At 40.1% G+C, this 16,451-nt stretch overlaps 1 protein-coding gene across 1 annotated transcript in view; it reads left to right on the top strand.

Annotated features, from left to right (window-relative positions):
- MYCBP2 (MYC binding protein 2) overlaps nucleotides 1–16,451 on the top strand; it is a 165,405-nt gene that overhangs the window by 58,643 nt on the left and 90,311 nt on the right. The window contains exons 22-37 of the mRNA XM_063126029.1: nucleotides 130–334; nucleotides 576–729; nucleotides 2,379–2,551; nucleotides 3,577–3,702; nucleotides 3,795–3,922; nucleotides 5,735–5,826; nucleotides 7,260–7,394; nucleotides 7,499–7,582; nucleotides 7,834–7,930; nucleotides 9,313–9,505; nucleotides 10,664–10,938; nucleotides 11,935–12,156; nucleotides 12,555–12,746; nucleotides 13,272–13,478; nucleotides 15,519–15,650; nucleotides 16,108–16,286. Coding sequence (XP_062982099.1) covers nucleotides 130–334; nucleotides 576–729; nucleotides 2,379–2,551; nucleotides 3,577–3,702; nucleotides 3,795–3,922; nucleotides 5,735–5,826; nucleotides 7,260–7,394; nucleotides 7,499–7,582; nucleotides 7,834–7,930; nucleotides 9,313–9,505; nucleotides 10,664–10,938; nucleotides 11,935–12,156; nucleotides 12,555–12,746; nucleotides 13,272–13,478; nucleotides 15,519–15,650; nucleotides 16,108–16,286 — 2,594 coding nt within the window. The remainder of the gene's footprint in view (nucleotides 1–129; nucleotides 335–575; nucleotides 730–2,378; nucleotides 2,552–3,576; nucleotides 3,703–3,794; nucleotides 3,923–5,734; nucleotides 5,827–7,259; nucleotides 7,395–7,498; nucleotides 7,583–7,833; nucleotides 7,931–9,312; nucleotides 9,506–10,663; nucleotides 10,939–11,934; nucleotides 12,157–12,554; nucleotides 12,747–13,271; nucleotides 13,479–15,518; nucleotides 15,651–16,107; nucleotides 16,287–16,451) is intronic.

Raw genomic sequence — 16,451 nt, 5'->3', positions numbered from 1 at the left:
AATCACATTTTTACCATTTATCCACCTTAGTGCCACAGTTGGTGTTTACAGTGCTGAGAATGTTTAATAATTTTCATTCATATAATAGTAGAATTTCTAATTGTTTTCATTTCTAATTTACATCTTTAGAAAGGGCAACTTGGCAGGCCCATTTTGGATATTCCTTACTGGAATGCAAAACCAGCACCCATGCCTAATATAGGATCAAAGTATGGACGCAAGGCTACTTGGATTGGAGCAAGTGGTGACCAGACTTTTCTTCGGATTGATGAAGCTCTCATTAACTCTCATGTGCTTGCTACATCAGAGATCTTTGCTAGCAAACACATAATAGGCAAGGTTCATTTTCTCTTTAATTGTAATTGAAAGGAACCAATAATCTCCCAATAGCTTCGGCTATTGGGCGGTATAAAAATGTAATAAATAAATAAATAAATCTCAATCTGTTGTGTTTGCTTTTGCTGGTGCTTTGACTTCCTTAAAAAAAGTAAATATGATTCTATATCAGTGCATTATTGTCATTTAAGGGAATGAATGAGGACTAAATATATGAATTCTGCTTATATTTTCCCTAGGCTTGGTACCTGCTTCCATATCGGAGCCCCCTCCATTTAAGTGTCTTTTGATAAATAAAGTTGATGGAAGCTGTAAAACATTTAATGATTCTGAGCAGGAGGACCTTCAGGGATTTGGTGTATGTCTTGATCCAGTTTATGATGTTGTTTGGAGGTAAGTGTTGGTTATTGATAGTGACCGGAAACAAAAACAAATGTTATGGGAGAAAAAGAACTTTTAAAAGGCAGTACTGGGAACATTAAATAGGTATTCCATCTGCAGCTTTCTGTTCTTGGACTGTTGGATCTTAGCTTTCTTTTGCTTTAATATTTCAAAAAGTTAGCCAGCATTATCACAGAGAAAATATAGAAGCCAGGCTACAGATTATGCATGCTCATGGTATGTGTTTCTTGAAATCACACTTGGGTGGTGGTGGTGGGGTGATGCTGGAAGGTAATAGAGATGTAATACAATAAATTGTCAGGCTCAAGAGGTAGAACAAGGAGTGGCACATGGTAAAGGGGGAAGGAAGAGAGTGGCAGTAAGAAGAAGATTGAGGGGAGACATGATAGCACTCTTCAAATACTTAAAAGGTTGTCACACAGAGGAGAGCTAGGATCTCTTCTCGATCCAGAGTGCAGGACATGGAATAACGGGCTCAAGTTAAAGGAAGCCAGATTCCGGCTGGACATCAGGAAAAACTTCCTGAGTGTTAGAGCAGTACGACAATGGAATCAGTTACCAAGGGAGGTTGTTGGGTCTCCCACACTAGAGGCCTTCAAGAGGCAGCTGGACAACCGTCTGTCAGGGATGATTTAGGGTGGATTCCTGCATTGAGCAGGGGGTTGGACTCGATGGCCTTGTAGGCCCCTTCCAACTCTGCTATTCTATGATTCTAAGAAGGGTGTGAGAAAGGGAGAGGAATGGGAAGAAAAGTAATTAGAACTAAAGGGGTGATAGCCTGGGGACATGAGGCAGGAACTGGAAATTGAAAGTGTTATTGGATGTAGAGAAGCAGAGCTCTGGGCATTGGAGTAGCATAAAAGATAGGAGGTGGGAGCATAGGTCAGAGGGGAGGAGACCTTGACTGTTCTAATCATTGAATAGTAGAGTTGGAAGGGGCCTATAAGGCCAGCAAGTCCAACGTGACGGCCTTATAGGCCTCTTCCAACTCTACTATTCTATGAGAGCCTGAAGTTTTAGACCCGTTCACAAATGTTCACATTTGTGAACATTTTCACAAGTAGCCTTTTGTCTGTGTTCCCATATGTGAGGCACAGAAAAGGATTCAGTACTACCCTTGAGCTCAGCAGAATTTCTTAACTGTGGGTAGCAGTTACGCATGCTAGGGAAAAGTCTTGCCTATGGAGACGTGTAGCTTGACCCCCTGCATATTTACTTCAAACTAAGCAGTACTGAGTTCACTGCAGCTTATTCCTAGAGAAGAGTGCATAAGATTGCAGTCTTTGTATTGAAAATGATATTTTCACAAAGCTACATCATTTCACCAGCTTCTGCTTCAATAAGTTATTGTCACAGAGAAAGCTTATCTTTGCTTCCTCACTGCCCCACAACCGTCTCCTATGCTTGACTAGAGTCAGAATGTGACACACCTTTCTATCCATTGCACTGGTTGTAGAATAGGGGAAGGACATGCTATTTTGGGAGCTCTAGCCTAAGAAACATCATTTGGATCACTTAGATGACGATAATAATGGTATGGAAAGTTGACTGATGCATAGTTCTTGTTTCTAAGTCATTCATTATTTATTTATCCACTCCATTCCAGTGCCCAATAGCTAAAGCTATATTCTTTTCACCAGGTTTCGACCAAATACAAGAGAGCTGTGGAGTTACAATGCAGTTGTAGCTGATTCCAGGCTTCCGTCAGCCCCTGACATGCAATCCCGCTGTAGCATTCTAAGCCCAGAACTGGCTCTTCCAACAGGATCCAAAGCTCTTACGACAAGGTCACATGCAGCTTTGCACATACTGGGTATGAATTGTTTACCTAGAACACCGAAAACTAACAAAAGTTGATGAGGTGTAATTTTATTAGCGTCTAGAAAAGTATGCCTTCTTTGTCCTGATCCTTTGCTAATTTAATTGAGAGTCTTTGAATGATGAATGGCAGCACTACAGTAAATCCACATTCTCTTAGTATTATGCAATAAGCATATTTCCTATTTAAGTGAATCTGCATTCTCATCTGGGAAGATTCTAACAGCGTGTTAACCCTTCCATTGTACCTGTACGGTTTTGTAAAGCTAGCTGGAAAGTGTTCTGTGTACATTTGGTGGTAGTGTGAATAAAAATTAGAAAGTCAAGAAACTGAGAATTTGATCATCAAGTATAGAATTCTAATCTGAATGAATTACTGATGGTTGTGTGCTATCTCCAGTATTCGAGGCAGTAAGCCTGTGTGCACCAGTTGCTGGGGAACATGGGTGGGAGGGTGCTGTTGCATCATGTCCTGCTTTGTTGGTCCCTGGCCGACGGCTGGTTGGCCACTGTGTGAACAGAATGCTGGACTAGATGGACCCTTGGTCTGATCCAGCATCAGGGCACTTCTTATATTCTTACTTCTTCTTGGTAATCAGACTCCTTTTACTATGAGAAAAAAATACCAAAAAAGTCATAGCAGCTACTAAATGTGTGTTTTATGGTAAATTTAGTACCACTGGTAAAACCAATGTAATTAAGCTCTATTCTAATCCAATTTATCAGTCATATTTCAGGGCACTTTCCAAATCATCTACAGATGTGTTTCAGACATTCTTTCCTAAACATAATTTTCCCAAAGTGCTAATATTGGTCAATCAGCCTGACATGGTTGCCTTTAGGGATTGTTTGTTGTGATCTATCACAATGGCTTTTCTTTTTATCTTCTGACCACTCAAAAGGATAATAAAATGGAGGTCTGTAATACTCAATTAATACAGCTGGGTCTAATTTTGTAGAATTGCTAGTCAGTCTGCTATGGTGTGTTCAAGAGTTTCCTGTGGTGTTTTTTTTTTATAGGTTGTCTTGACACATTGGCTGCCATGCAGGACTTAAAAATGGGTGTGACAAATACAGAAGAGGAGACTCAGGCTGTGATGAAAGTATATTCCAAAGAAGACTATAGCATTGTCAACAGATTTGAAAGTATCTATCTATGTATCAAATATATAATGTTTTATCATGCATGGAGTACAAGAAATTGAATGTGTAAAAACTTGCATTTTTTTTCCTTTTAGGTCATGGAGGAGGTTGGGGTTATTCAGCCCACTCAGTAGAAGCTATTCGCTTTTGTGCTGATACTGACATTTTACTTGGTGGCCTTGGTCTCTTTGGAGGCAGGGGTGAATACACTGCTAAAATAAAGGTAAGAAAAGGAATATTTTGGAGCATGGCTAAATCTGTGCTTAGAATGTAGCGTTAAATTGATCAAGCTATAAAATAGGAAGAAAGATGTAGAAGAAAGAAAGATCTGTAGGTCTTGCGAAGCCATGGTGAAACATTATTGTACATCGTTCAAAGTAGATAATCTATGAAAAGCTTAAGTGAATCCATATGTAAAATGCAAAATTTGAGGTCTTTCTCAATGCTCTTTAGGAAGTATGGACCTTAAAGTATTAATTTCATCTATGAGTACAACTAATATAAGACACTATTGTAGGCCTACATGATCTTTGACCCTCCAAGCCCAACACAGTCGTCTGCCTGCATGAGATTGCAAAACGAATGGGTTGATAAGCACTTGGCAGGCCATAGTACCTGTCCAGTGGCCTGTATTTGGCTTGGGTGGGTCACACATTTTGTAGACGCTTCACGAATGGAAAAAATCTCAGTGCAATGTTCTGCTTAGCATTGCAGATGGCCTGCTGTTGCATGCTATTTATTATTTATTTATGTATTAAAACATTTGTATCCAGACCTACATCACTCAGGGCAGTGTACAGATAAAATCATACAAAAAATATAAAACAATAAATATACACAACTAAAAACAAATTAAACCATTAATCAAGCTAAGACCGGTATGGAATTTAAAAGCAGTAAAATCCAATTAAACCAATTAAAAGCATGTGCCGGCTTGGTGAATTTAGCCCTCAAAGGCTTTGTTTAAAAGCCGTGTCTTAACTTGATGCCGAAATGAAGCCAGCGCTGGTGTTAGTCGGGCCCTTCAAGGGGAGGGCATTCCACAGCCAGGGTGCCACAACAGAGAAAGCCTTATCCCATGTCCCACCATAGCGTATGTGTTGTGTTGGTGGGATGCGGAGGAGGGCTCCTCCAACAGATCTCAAGTCTCGGGCAGATATATATAGGGAGAGGCGTTCCCTCTTGTATTGAGGTCCCAAGTCATTTAGGGCTGTAAATGTCATTGCCAACGCCTTGAATTCTGACCAGAAGCATATAGGCAGCCAGTGCAATTCCTTTAAGACTGATGTACTGATCACCAGGTCTAGCTGTTGCATTTTGCACTAGCTGCAACTTCTGAGTCGTCTTCAAGGGCAGCCCCACATAGGGTGCATTGCAGTAGTCTAATTGTGAAGTTACCAGTGCGTGCACTACTGTGGCTAGGTTATCCCTGTCCAGGAAAGGCCGTAGCTGGTGGATCAGCCGAAGCTGACCCCAAGTACTCTGGGCCATGGAGTCCACCTGGGCCTCCAGTGACAAGGATGGATCTGCGAGTACTTCCAAGCTACACACCTGCTCCTTCAGAGGGAGTGAAACCCCATCCAGAACAGGTTGCCTATCAATTCCCAGACTTGGGTACCACCAATCCACAGAGCTTCCATCTTAATCAGCTTGAATTTGTTAGCCCTCATCCAACCCATTACAGGCTCTGGTTCAGCACCTTCACCGCCCCAGCTGACTCTGACGACAAAGAGAAGTAGAGCTGAGTATCATCAACATACTGGTGACACCCAACTCCTAAACCCCTAATGACCTCTCCCAGCGGCTTCATGCTACATTCCTCTATGATCTGATTGATTGCTACTTGATGGGCTATAAAAATTTCCATCATACTGTTTGTTATAATGTTCCTTCACTGACATATGCTGAGCTCTGCTCAGTTGTGGTGCACTCATGAATAACTTTCCTGACTGGAGATTGCTCTTGGGGTGGGGTGGGGGAAATGATTATACAATTAAGGCAGGAAAGTAAAACTCTTAAAGGCCTCTTTTTTCAGTTGTTTGAATTGGGTCCAGATGGAGGCGATCACGAGACAGATGGCGACCTTCTTGCCGAAACTGATGTCTTGGCATATGATTGTGCTGCGAGGTAAAATTAAAACTTAATTGATCTTCATTTGAGTAGAGAATTGTTTGCATCTGTAGAATTATTTGACACATAATGAATATAACTGCAAACTGCACTAATATGTCAAAATTTGACAAACAATATTAACGCCCGAGATAAACGAAGTCAATATAGAGAAATGCAAGGTATAAAAAGATTTGCTAGTTGAGATGTCGCATCTGGGTAGGTCTTTCCCTCACTCCCTCACGTATTCTAAATTGGATGCATTCCCATGGCTCCTTTCTAATTTGATATGCCTGCAGAGGGAAAACAGTGCCATTCATCACTTCTTCGGATCCTGGCCCAAGTGCTTTATGACAAGAAGGGCAGGGAACAAATAAATAGTGTTACATACGTCATTGTGCTGCATACTTCTCGGTCTAGGACTGCATGTTTAGCCTACCATATCGTTAAGAGGACATTCTGTCTTGATCTTAGTGATGATCATAGAATATGAGTGGAGGCAGCCTCCCCTCCACAGTAGTTTATCCTCCAGGTTACTAGCCTGAGTAACTTATAGCATATGTACACTCAGAAGTAAGTCCCAAACAGTGAAGTCCATGATATAAGTTCTTTTCTTTGCCAGGAACCCAGGTAGACTTCAGCAAGTTTCTCTCTATTAGCCTCAACACACACTACTCAACTACAAAGATTGTAGTAAGGACTAGTGAGAATGTAGGTGAAGCAATGGGAAGGCACCCTTAAAGGAAAATATAGTTGCTAGCTAGTATATTAATTATATATCCTGTGACTATCTATACTCCCCCCACACACAAAATACCTTAAAATATAGCTTGTGAAGAGGAGAAAGCAGTATAATATAGGTTGTGTTCATTAAATAATGAGCATGCTCAAGAAAATCAACACTAACCTGTTTGTTTTCAGTAATACAGAACAACATATGCTATGTATTGGATCCTCACATAGCTTTCAGGAAACAGAAGGGCTCCTTCTGTTCAACAGAGGATCCTGTAGGCAGGGGTGGGGAAGCAGGGAGGAAGGTCGTCGTCCCGTCCCCGTCCCCCCCCCCCCCCGATTTCCCAACCTACCACTGCAGCCCAACTACAATTTTCTGGAGGATCCCCCCCATTCCTCTGGAGCATATTTTCAGAGGATGCAAAGAGCCACAGAGCTAAGTGGGAATTGACTAACGCTGCCTTCCCCTATTTCTACCAGCACCAACCAAGCCTGGATACAAACCTACATAAAAGTTAATTTCTGCAGTCAAGTTGAGCACGCTTCAACTCTGAAGCATTTTGTTGCTCTTCTGTTGCCCCCAAATCTCTTGCAAAGTACTATTAAAATGAAAATTTGAAAATAAAATAGTAGATGCATTGTATTTTACTTGTGTTATCGTTTTTTGTTGTGGAATGTAGACATTAGATTAGATTTTTTTTCTTGTGTCTTTCTTTCAGGGAAAAGTACGCAATGATGTTCGATGAACCAGTCCTTTTGCAAGCTGGTTGGTGGTATGTAGCCTGGGCACGAGTGTCTGGTCCTAGCAGTGACTGTGGATCCCATGGGCAAGCTTCTATTACGACTGATGATGGGTAAATATTCGTTTCTTTGATGCGTGAGTGTGTGTTTGTTGGGGGTGTTAGTGTCGGAAATGGAGGCCATATGACTGATGTTTGAATAGTGTTTCTTCTTTCAGTGTTGTCTTCCAATTTAAGAGTTCCAAGAAATCAAATAATGGTACAGATGTTAATGCGGGCCAGATTCCACAATTATTATACAGGTAATCCTTTACCTTTTTTCTTCTTTTAAGATATCAGGGGAGGAAGGGAGAGGTTTAATACAGTGTTCAGTGATATCTACCATCCCTTACCACAACAGAAATTTCTTGTTTTTGTAAGCGCTATTGCAGTTCTGTAACTTTTCCTGCTTGAAGAAGATGGAGTTGTTAGAGTGTACCACTGTTTATTTCTATAAAACCAAGTTCTAGAATGAAGGAGATACTTCTCCCCCCACCCCTATTTTTGCTTTCAGGCTGCCAACAAGTGATGGCAGTGCATCGAAAGGAAAACAGCAAACAAGCGAGCCCGTGCACATTTTAAAGCGATCTTTTGCAAGAACTGTCTCAGTGGTGAGTCTGTTTGGGTGTGTTCATTATTATACCGTCCAAAATAGTCAATAGACTGTAGTTTAATTTAAACTATGTTTTAATGTTCCACTGTGCCACATGGAAGCATTTTATATCAAGCCTTAACTTTTCATGTGTCAGTTAGCATGAATGGCATGTTCATTCCTAAGTAAATTTGGTTCAGGGTGATGCTATTTTTCTCATGCATTGTTGAAGAAACCGAATAGGAGAACATGATGGTTATTTTCCTTATTTAATATTCCTATTTGTCCATTACTGTAGTAGCTTTTTTCTTTACATACAGAAAAATAGCATTCTTGTGCAATCCCATCCCCCCCCCCTTTTAGATATTTTTTGATTCCAGATTAGGACATAATTTCCAATGCCAGATTCAGGTCTACAATTTAGATACATCATGCAAATGGAGCATGACTACTTACTTTGTATAATTTATTCTGGGTCTTCAAGTTATGAAAAAAGGAAAAACATGCATGGTACTGAAAGCTGAGATTCTCAGGAAGTTGAATTTTGCACTCATCACAACTTTCCTTGCTTTTTTTTTGCACTTGCATAGAGTTTCTGCTTTAAGGTCAAGGGATCAATTCAATAAGAAAACTTCCTATGTTCGTTTAAGAAATGGGAGAAAAGACAGCCATTCCTGTGCAAATCTTTGTGTCAGATATGATTTTTAGTGAGATCCTGAACAGTGAATTTAGATAAATACATCAGCATTCCTCATAGGTTCTTACATTTGACTAGGTCTAGTTTATCCAGTTAGATGTTTCATTTCCCCACACTAATTCAGTATTTCTCAAAGGTTATGAAAGTGTGGGCATGGCTTCTGGATTTCTGCCTTGTGCTGCCCACATCCCTGCCCCAACCGTGGTAATTAGTTCCGTAGGTGAATATGTAGAAATTCACAAGTGTATGCATCTTAGTGTTGAATGAGAGGATATGTGGGCTAGGTTATTAATCCAACATATTGGTACTATAAGAGGGGGCGGGGAAGGACACCTCTGATCCTTTCCTGAAACCGGAAGAGTAAGTGCAATTCCTGAATTTCTTTCTCCCCAAATCAAGCAGGAATCGTGCTGGAATTGTTTCTTTATCTGTTGAAAATCACTTCGGAAAGTTTTAATTGAAGAGCAGTATATCAGTGGAGGGGACTGTAGATTAATGAGGGTCCCCTGCAAGGACAAAGGAAACTCTGCCTGCTTCTGGATCATATGTTTCCCTGGAACTTTCTGCCCTGCTTCAGGTGTCCCTCACTACCCAGTGAGGCCCTGTTCCACAGTTTAAGAATCGCTACACTAATTAATCTTCATGGTTTGAAGTTGTTTGCTTTTCACCTGTTTTTTTTTAATGACCTTCTTGTCCTGAAACAGGAGTGCTTTGAATCCTTATTGAGCATTCTTCATTGGAGCTGGACAACCTTAGTGTTAGGAGTAGAAGAGCTTAGAGGATTGAAAGGATTCCAGTATACAGCTACCCTTTTGGATTTAGAAAGGCTGCGATTTGTTGGCACCTGTTGCTTGAGGTTACTCCGTGTCTACACGTGTGAGATATATCCAGTATCAGGTAACATGCTTAGCTCCAATATATTACATGTATGAAACTCAAATTTACACATAGGCCTTTATAGCAAAGTTAATTCGTTGGGTGATATCTCCTGGCTTCTTGCATGGGGAATTGTAGGCATATTTTCACTAGATGCTTCTTGGAGACTTCATAATTTACTATGGGTGAGTTCAGATAATCACATCTTGGTTTAATAAGTCAAGTTATGAACACGTCTTTTGGCAATGCACACATCCCTTAACTTTATCCTTTATAATGGTAGCAAAGAAACCAGGGTTTCATCTAAACCGGGAATCTAGTGTGATAATGAGGAAAGCCCCCATTCTGGATTGTTTATGGATTAAACAAACCAGAGATTAACTCAAAAACAATTCACATATCACTCTAAAACTTAATGCCAGGGGGCATTTGAATGTTGTTTTTTGAAACTGGAAATGGCTAGCATGCTCTGTGCATTACCACAAATCTTGGGTTAATTAACCAACAATTTACCTTCATGACATGCAAATGGCCCCATTGAGAGAAGTACAGTCACTTCTAACTCAGGCTAACAAAGAGTGTGTACTAGCAGCTTAAGAAAAAGTTGGATGACATGTTGCCAGTGATCTGACTGAAAAGGTCAGTGCTGGAATATCGGGGTTCACACATCACACTAAGACCTTACGAATGGGGCATTCATAGGTTGCTCATTGAAACCAGAAATAGCTTTTGCACTCTGTGAATCACCACAAATCATGTTAATTGATTTGCCATGTGAAACAGGGCAATGTAAGGATGTTAGGGGGACTACTAACCCAAGCTCTCACTCTCCAGCTGGTCAAGCCTTAAGCTGTTCTCTCCCTTTTTATTTTCCTGTGGCTTAAAACCTATTAATGTGACTCAGGTGGTCTAGAAGAATGGGAGGAGAGCTCTCCTTTGAGGCCGTCAGAAACTCACTTCAAAACCTCGGGTCTAGATTGACAGTATTTATTAATGAGTATAATCACGGAACAAAGGAAAGCATACAGATACTTGGAAAATAAAAAGTACAATACCCATTTAACCTATGCTAAGTGATTGTTCAGAGGCGGTCTGTGTGTTTCTTTTATGAACCCAAACTCCATTCCTTGATTGGATCGCTGGTAGCAATTTTGTTAACATACTTCTGTCTTTTTCCAGCGACCACAAAAGCTGTTGTTGAAGAAACCAGTAAACTGGCAGACTGTATTGGGAAGACTAGAACCTTACTAAGAAAAATTTTATCTGAAGGAGTTGATCACTGTATGATAAAGCTGGACAATGACCCGCAAGGATATCTCACTCAGCCACTGAGTCTTCTGGAAGCTGTTCTTCAGGAGTGCCATAACACTTTCACGGCCTGCTTTCACTCTTTCTATCCAACACCAGCTCTTCAATGGGCTTGCCTTTGTGACTTGCTAAATTGTTTAGATCAGGTACTAAAGAGACTTTTCACATAGTCTTTACAGTTCAGAAGCGATATTGTGAGACCTCTACATGTATCTTTCAAACACTGTTCACTGGCATAGATTTGCTTTGCCAAAAAGGTGAAAGGTATTGGTAGCCCATGTTTTCCCTATATATGCCATGAAGTAGCCTTCTCATTGTGCACCTATACTGTGACTAATACCTCCAGTCTTCAATGATGTACCATAAAATAAAGACAATTGCAAAAGTAGTTTTAAAACGTTTACCACTCAGATAGTCTGAAAATATACAGCTGAAAAGCTGTTTCTGGGGTGTTAAATACAAGAGAGGGCTAGAAAGGAGTTAGTGAGGATGGAAGGAGGTGCACAGGAAAAGGAAGTATTTGCCTCACCCCCCACCCCAATCTGCTCTTCTCTCTCCTGGATACCTCCAGTTCTTTCCCTATCCCTCCCACCTGAGCGTCCCTCTCATCACCACTGTCTGCTGGCTCCCTTCCCACTGCCTGTCAGTTCCATCTTTTACCTATGCCAGTAGGTTGTTTTCTTCAACTCAGCCAGCAAAGCTCCTTGTCTGACAGGTTGTGAACTAGAGCCTGCATTTTGCCCTTTGTTCTCTTCAGTGGCATAAAGGACTTTCACATGTACAGCCTTCAGCCCACTGGTTTTGAAGGTCAGCAGGTGTGTCATTTCAGCTCCCTCTGGGGTTTTGTCGTGTTTTTCTTTTTGTTTCGTTTTGGTTTTTTTGCAGAGGTAGGGGATGACCATAATCAGTAATAACCCCTTCATTCTGCCTCATCTCAGTCCCCTGTATTGTGCTTTCAGTATCTGCACTCAGGACACTGAAATTTATAGATGTTTTTCATTTCAACATGCATTCCCATGAGATAGTACCAAAACTATTTGTACTTTTGTATAGCATTACAGCAAAAGCTACATTTCTTCCTCTTTTTTTACATTGATCCAGTATGTCACTTTTACAAGCATTTTTAAATTATTATTTTTAAGGATATCCAGGAAGCAAACTTCAAAACTTCGAGTAGTAGGCTTCTTGCAGCTGTAATGTCAGCCCTGTGCCATACATCTGTGAAACTGACGTCTATCTTCCCTATTGCTTATGATGGAGAAGTCTTACTGCGTTCTATGGTGAAACAAGTTAGCACTGAGAATGATTCTGCACTGGCCCACCGCTTCCCTCTGCTGGTAGCACACATGGAAAAACTTAGTCAGGTGAGTATCATCTGCAAAAAAACCTCTGCTACGGTGTGAAAATTCTTAAGCACGTTTCGATAGTTTTCCACATTTGTAGTAAATCCTTAGAATCAGTTATGGCATTTTTTTTTTAATACTGAGCACCTTACGAGGGGAAAACCGTAGGAAAAGATACAGTCAGCTTTTCATGATCTCTTCCCATCTAGACTGGTTGCGTATTTCTTTTCCTGGATTACTGTAACTAGGCCCAGAGTTTTCATGTTACCTGAAACTCAGCACTATTCAATGGTGCTATTCAAGTTCAGTTTTGAACCATGAAGTGATTTTAAATGCATGTGTGAAACAGCCCTAAGTTCTCTTACTTACAGGTAATTTTGTGTGAGAACTAACTTCTAATCTACCAATCCATTCTACAGAGTGAAGAAAATATCTCAGGGATGACAAGCTTTCGTGAAGTGCTTGAGAAAATGCTAGTTATTGTTGTGTTGCCAGTAAGAAACAGCCTTAGACGTGAAAATGAACTGTTCTCTGCACATCTGGTTTCTAATACCTGTGGATTACTTGCAAGTATTGTGAGTGAACTCACAGCTTCTGCATTAGGTTCAGAGGTAATGTAGTTAATTCATTAACACAATTACAGCACCATATTCCTTGTCTGTGCCTGTTAAGATAACACTACAGTAAGACAATTAATATATCCATATTAAATTCAGATATTTTTCTCTAATGATGTTGGAATTATTTTTTATTTCTCTGGAAATAGTGTTAATGATTTTAAGCTTATGATGTATTTTGTCTGGTATAGTATCCCAGAACATATTAACATGGGGCAATTCTAGTTGCTTTCGTGGATGTTTTTGTAGGGATGGTTAACCAAATAGTTCACAGACAATAGAATAGTTTATGAAAGGGTATTATTGGACGATTTCATATATGTAACTTGCATTAGAAATGAAGCCTAATTTTTATTTATTTCATTTATATACCACCCCATAGCCGAAGCTCTCTGGGTGGTTTACAAAAGTTAAAAACAGTGAGCATTAAAAAGTATACAAAATTTAAAATTTATGTTTTCTCTTCCATGTGGATCCTCTGGTGTTTTTGAAAACGTTTTCTGTTTTGCTTCTCTGCAGACTGATGGGCTCAACTCTCTGCATTCTGTCAAGTCAAGCCCAAATCGATTCACAAAAACAAGCCAAGGAAGAAGCTGGAATACTGGGAATGGGTCTCCTGATGCAATTTGTTTCTCTGTGGATAAACCTGGAGTCATTGTTGTAGGATTCTCTGTCTACGGAGGAGGAGGAATCCATGAATATGAACTGGAAGTACTAGTTGATGATGTATGTATTATGCATAAAAATAGTAAATAACCACAATTAATGAAAAGCCCACACAATGCAACAGTGATATTGCCTTTGCTGCTACAATTAACAAAAAATTAACATAAAACTATTTATTTATTTATTGCATTTTTTATACCGCCCAATAGCCGAAGCTCCCTGGGCTGTTCACAAAAATTAAAACCATTCAAAGTATAAAACAAACAGTATAAACACATGATATAAAATACAATATAAAAGCACAACCAGGATAAAATCAGCAGCAGTGCAGAAACGCAGATTTAAAATACAAATTTAAAACAGCAAAGTTAGAATTAAATTTATAGACTGTTAAAATTCTGAGAGAATAAAAAGGTCTTCATCTGGCGTCTGAAAGAATACAGTGTAGGTGCCAGGCGAACCTCCTTAGGGAGCTCATTCCACAGCCGGGGTGCCACAGCACTTGAATGAATGTGGATTCTTACGCTTCCTGTTACTTTTGTCCAATAGTCTAGGCGAGTAGAATTTAACCTTTGGAAACCTATGCCCACTTGAAACAAGGGGATGCTGTTTAAATTTAGTGTGCATGTTCCCCGTCTCCTTCTTTGTTATAATTACCTCAGACATGGAGTTGGGAGTGGGCATGGATAGGGGGCTAGAGATCCCTAGCAATATTCTTAGTACCTATATGCTAACGTGCAATTTGAAGGACTTTTGGAGGGAATATCACATGTAACCTCAACAGTACTGCCCTTTCTGCTCTCCCTGACCCCATCTTTATACTTCTCCTTCAAAGAAGTGTGTGTGGGGTGGGGGGGCGGGGAGAGCGTAAAGGTTACTCAGCTTAAGTTGGCCATGGCCCTGCTAGTTGAAGGCCAGTGAGCTAGGCTAGAAATTTAATAGTATTTTTTTAAGTACTCTTAATACTTTGGTTGTGATATAGCAATTCTAGCATTACTGTTGTGACTTGGGAATATGGAGCAGAGCATCACGCTTTGTTTATAGATTTATTTCTTACCTTTTAAAATGTTTAGGTTGCAAGATAGGCAAGTTTGGGAGACTCGTGAGTTATAAAACAGCAGAATGTGTGACTGTGTTGCCTTTAATCCTTTGACCAGTGTAGATATTTGGTCTCATTCTCTGCTGTTTTGCCCCTATTTGCGGTTTGTGCATTGAACTTCACATTAGCATAAGGGTCTAACCATGTGCAGCCTGTTGTATTCAGGCCCCACCTGAAATGCAGGATGGAGGGGTGTGGCTTGTCCTGATAGGGCTACATATGTTGGGCTCAGTGGGCAGTATCCAACAGGGCACAACCGCTAATATAAACTACTGCTACTAATTGTGAATGTGAAGCACTCAAGCGCCATAACCATATGGTTAGCTGACAGTTTTCCCCCACGCACGTTGGGATACTGCCCACTGTGTATAGGTGCCTAGGCAAATATGAACTGATGGATTTAAATGTTGTTATAAAAACACATATGCAAACATCCCCTCTTCTCAAGCTCCTGCTTGTCTGTTGTTGTTTATCTAGCACCATCGGTTTGCATGTTGCTTTACAGAATAATTAGCCATTTTGTTTTCTTTTGAAGACAAAGCTTGGTAGAGATTCTTCAAATAAATAAATAAGTGAAATCATGTGAAGGCCAGCAGAATGTAGTAAAACAAAGCAAAGGCACTCTCCCCCCCCCCCCCCCCGGAAATGCAAGAGTGAGCAGAAAAGCAGTATGTAATTTCAGTCACATGTGCTTAGGGTAAATTACAGGCTAAATTACACTAGGACATGGGGACTAGGATTGAGACAAAGTCTTCACAGAAACTGAATTTTGAGGAGAGATTTGAAGAAGTGAAAGAGAGATGGCACCACACAGGTATTTTGGGAGTCCGTTCCAAGTATATAGGGCAGCAAGAGTGAAAGGGCAAAGACATTGGAGGGAACAGGAAACCTGTGGGCGTGGGTGGAGCTGAAGGAGCAAAGATCATGGAGAAAGACATACCAGGATTATTTTTTTTTGACAGACCTGCATTAAAGAATTGACCTTTGCTCTTTTAATATAGAGTGATCATACAGGAGATTCAACTCATTCTCATAGATGGACGTCTTTAGAGTTGGTTAAAGGGACCTATACTACAGACGACTCCCCAAGTGATATTGCTGAAATTAAACTTGACAAAGTTGTTCCCCTGAAGGTAAAGAAAACAATATATTTTTGAATCTGAAAAAATATTTCTGTATTATGTTTTTACTGAGAAGAGAACACCCAGCTCCATCAAACATGAGCTGTTTCTAAAATTTAGCATTTTTAAAGCCTTCGTTAGTCTTATTTTTATTTCTGAATATTTTAAATATTAAGGCATAATAGCAGGAATTGTTAGTGGTAAAAATGCAATCAGGAAGGTTGCTTCAGTGTATTGCATGTAGCTATGCAGAAAGCATGTATAAATTGAAGATGGTTGTGTATTGCCTTATATTGAATAAAAATGTTATTTGGAGAAGAATGCTGCAGGCCAACATTTTAAAAAATCAATTATTTTGAGAATGTGTATGCTGCCCTTAAAACATTCAGGATGTCTCTCGCATGTGAAAACAAATAAAATATTGCACGTTAGTTTAATGTGGCATGTTTTCCTGGTGTTTGATTTGAAGGAAAATGTGAAATATGCGGTCCGTTTGAGAAACTATGGGAGTCGCACAGCTAATGGAGATGGAGGAATGACCACTGTACAATGCCCAGATGGCGTAACATTTACTTTCAGCACATGTAGTTTGAGCAGTAATGGCACAAATCAAACACGGGGACAGATTCCACAGATTCTTTATTACAGGTATGAATTGTATGATTGAATTACATGAGTTCTGCTTGGTTTTATAAGTAAACAGTACAAGGCTTCCACTGTAGAAATGTTGTGATAGAACTACTGATTTTTGAAGGAGGACTATCAGTAATATCCTCGTGTGACGATTTGGAAAATAAGAGGCCTGGGAAGAAG

The sequence above is a fragment of the Elgaria multicarinata genome, chromosome 5, assembly GCF_023053635.1.
Source record: "Elgaria multicarinata webbii isolate HBS135686 ecotype San Diego chromosome 5, rElgMul1.1.pri, whole genome shotgun sequence".
NCBI classification, from domain to species: domain Eukaryota; kingdom Metazoa; phylum Chordata; class Lepidosauria; order Squamata; family Anguidae; genus Elgaria; species Elgaria multicarinata.
Note: the sequence above shows the minus strand (reverse complement) of the source record. Positions and strands in the feature narration are given on the sequence as shown.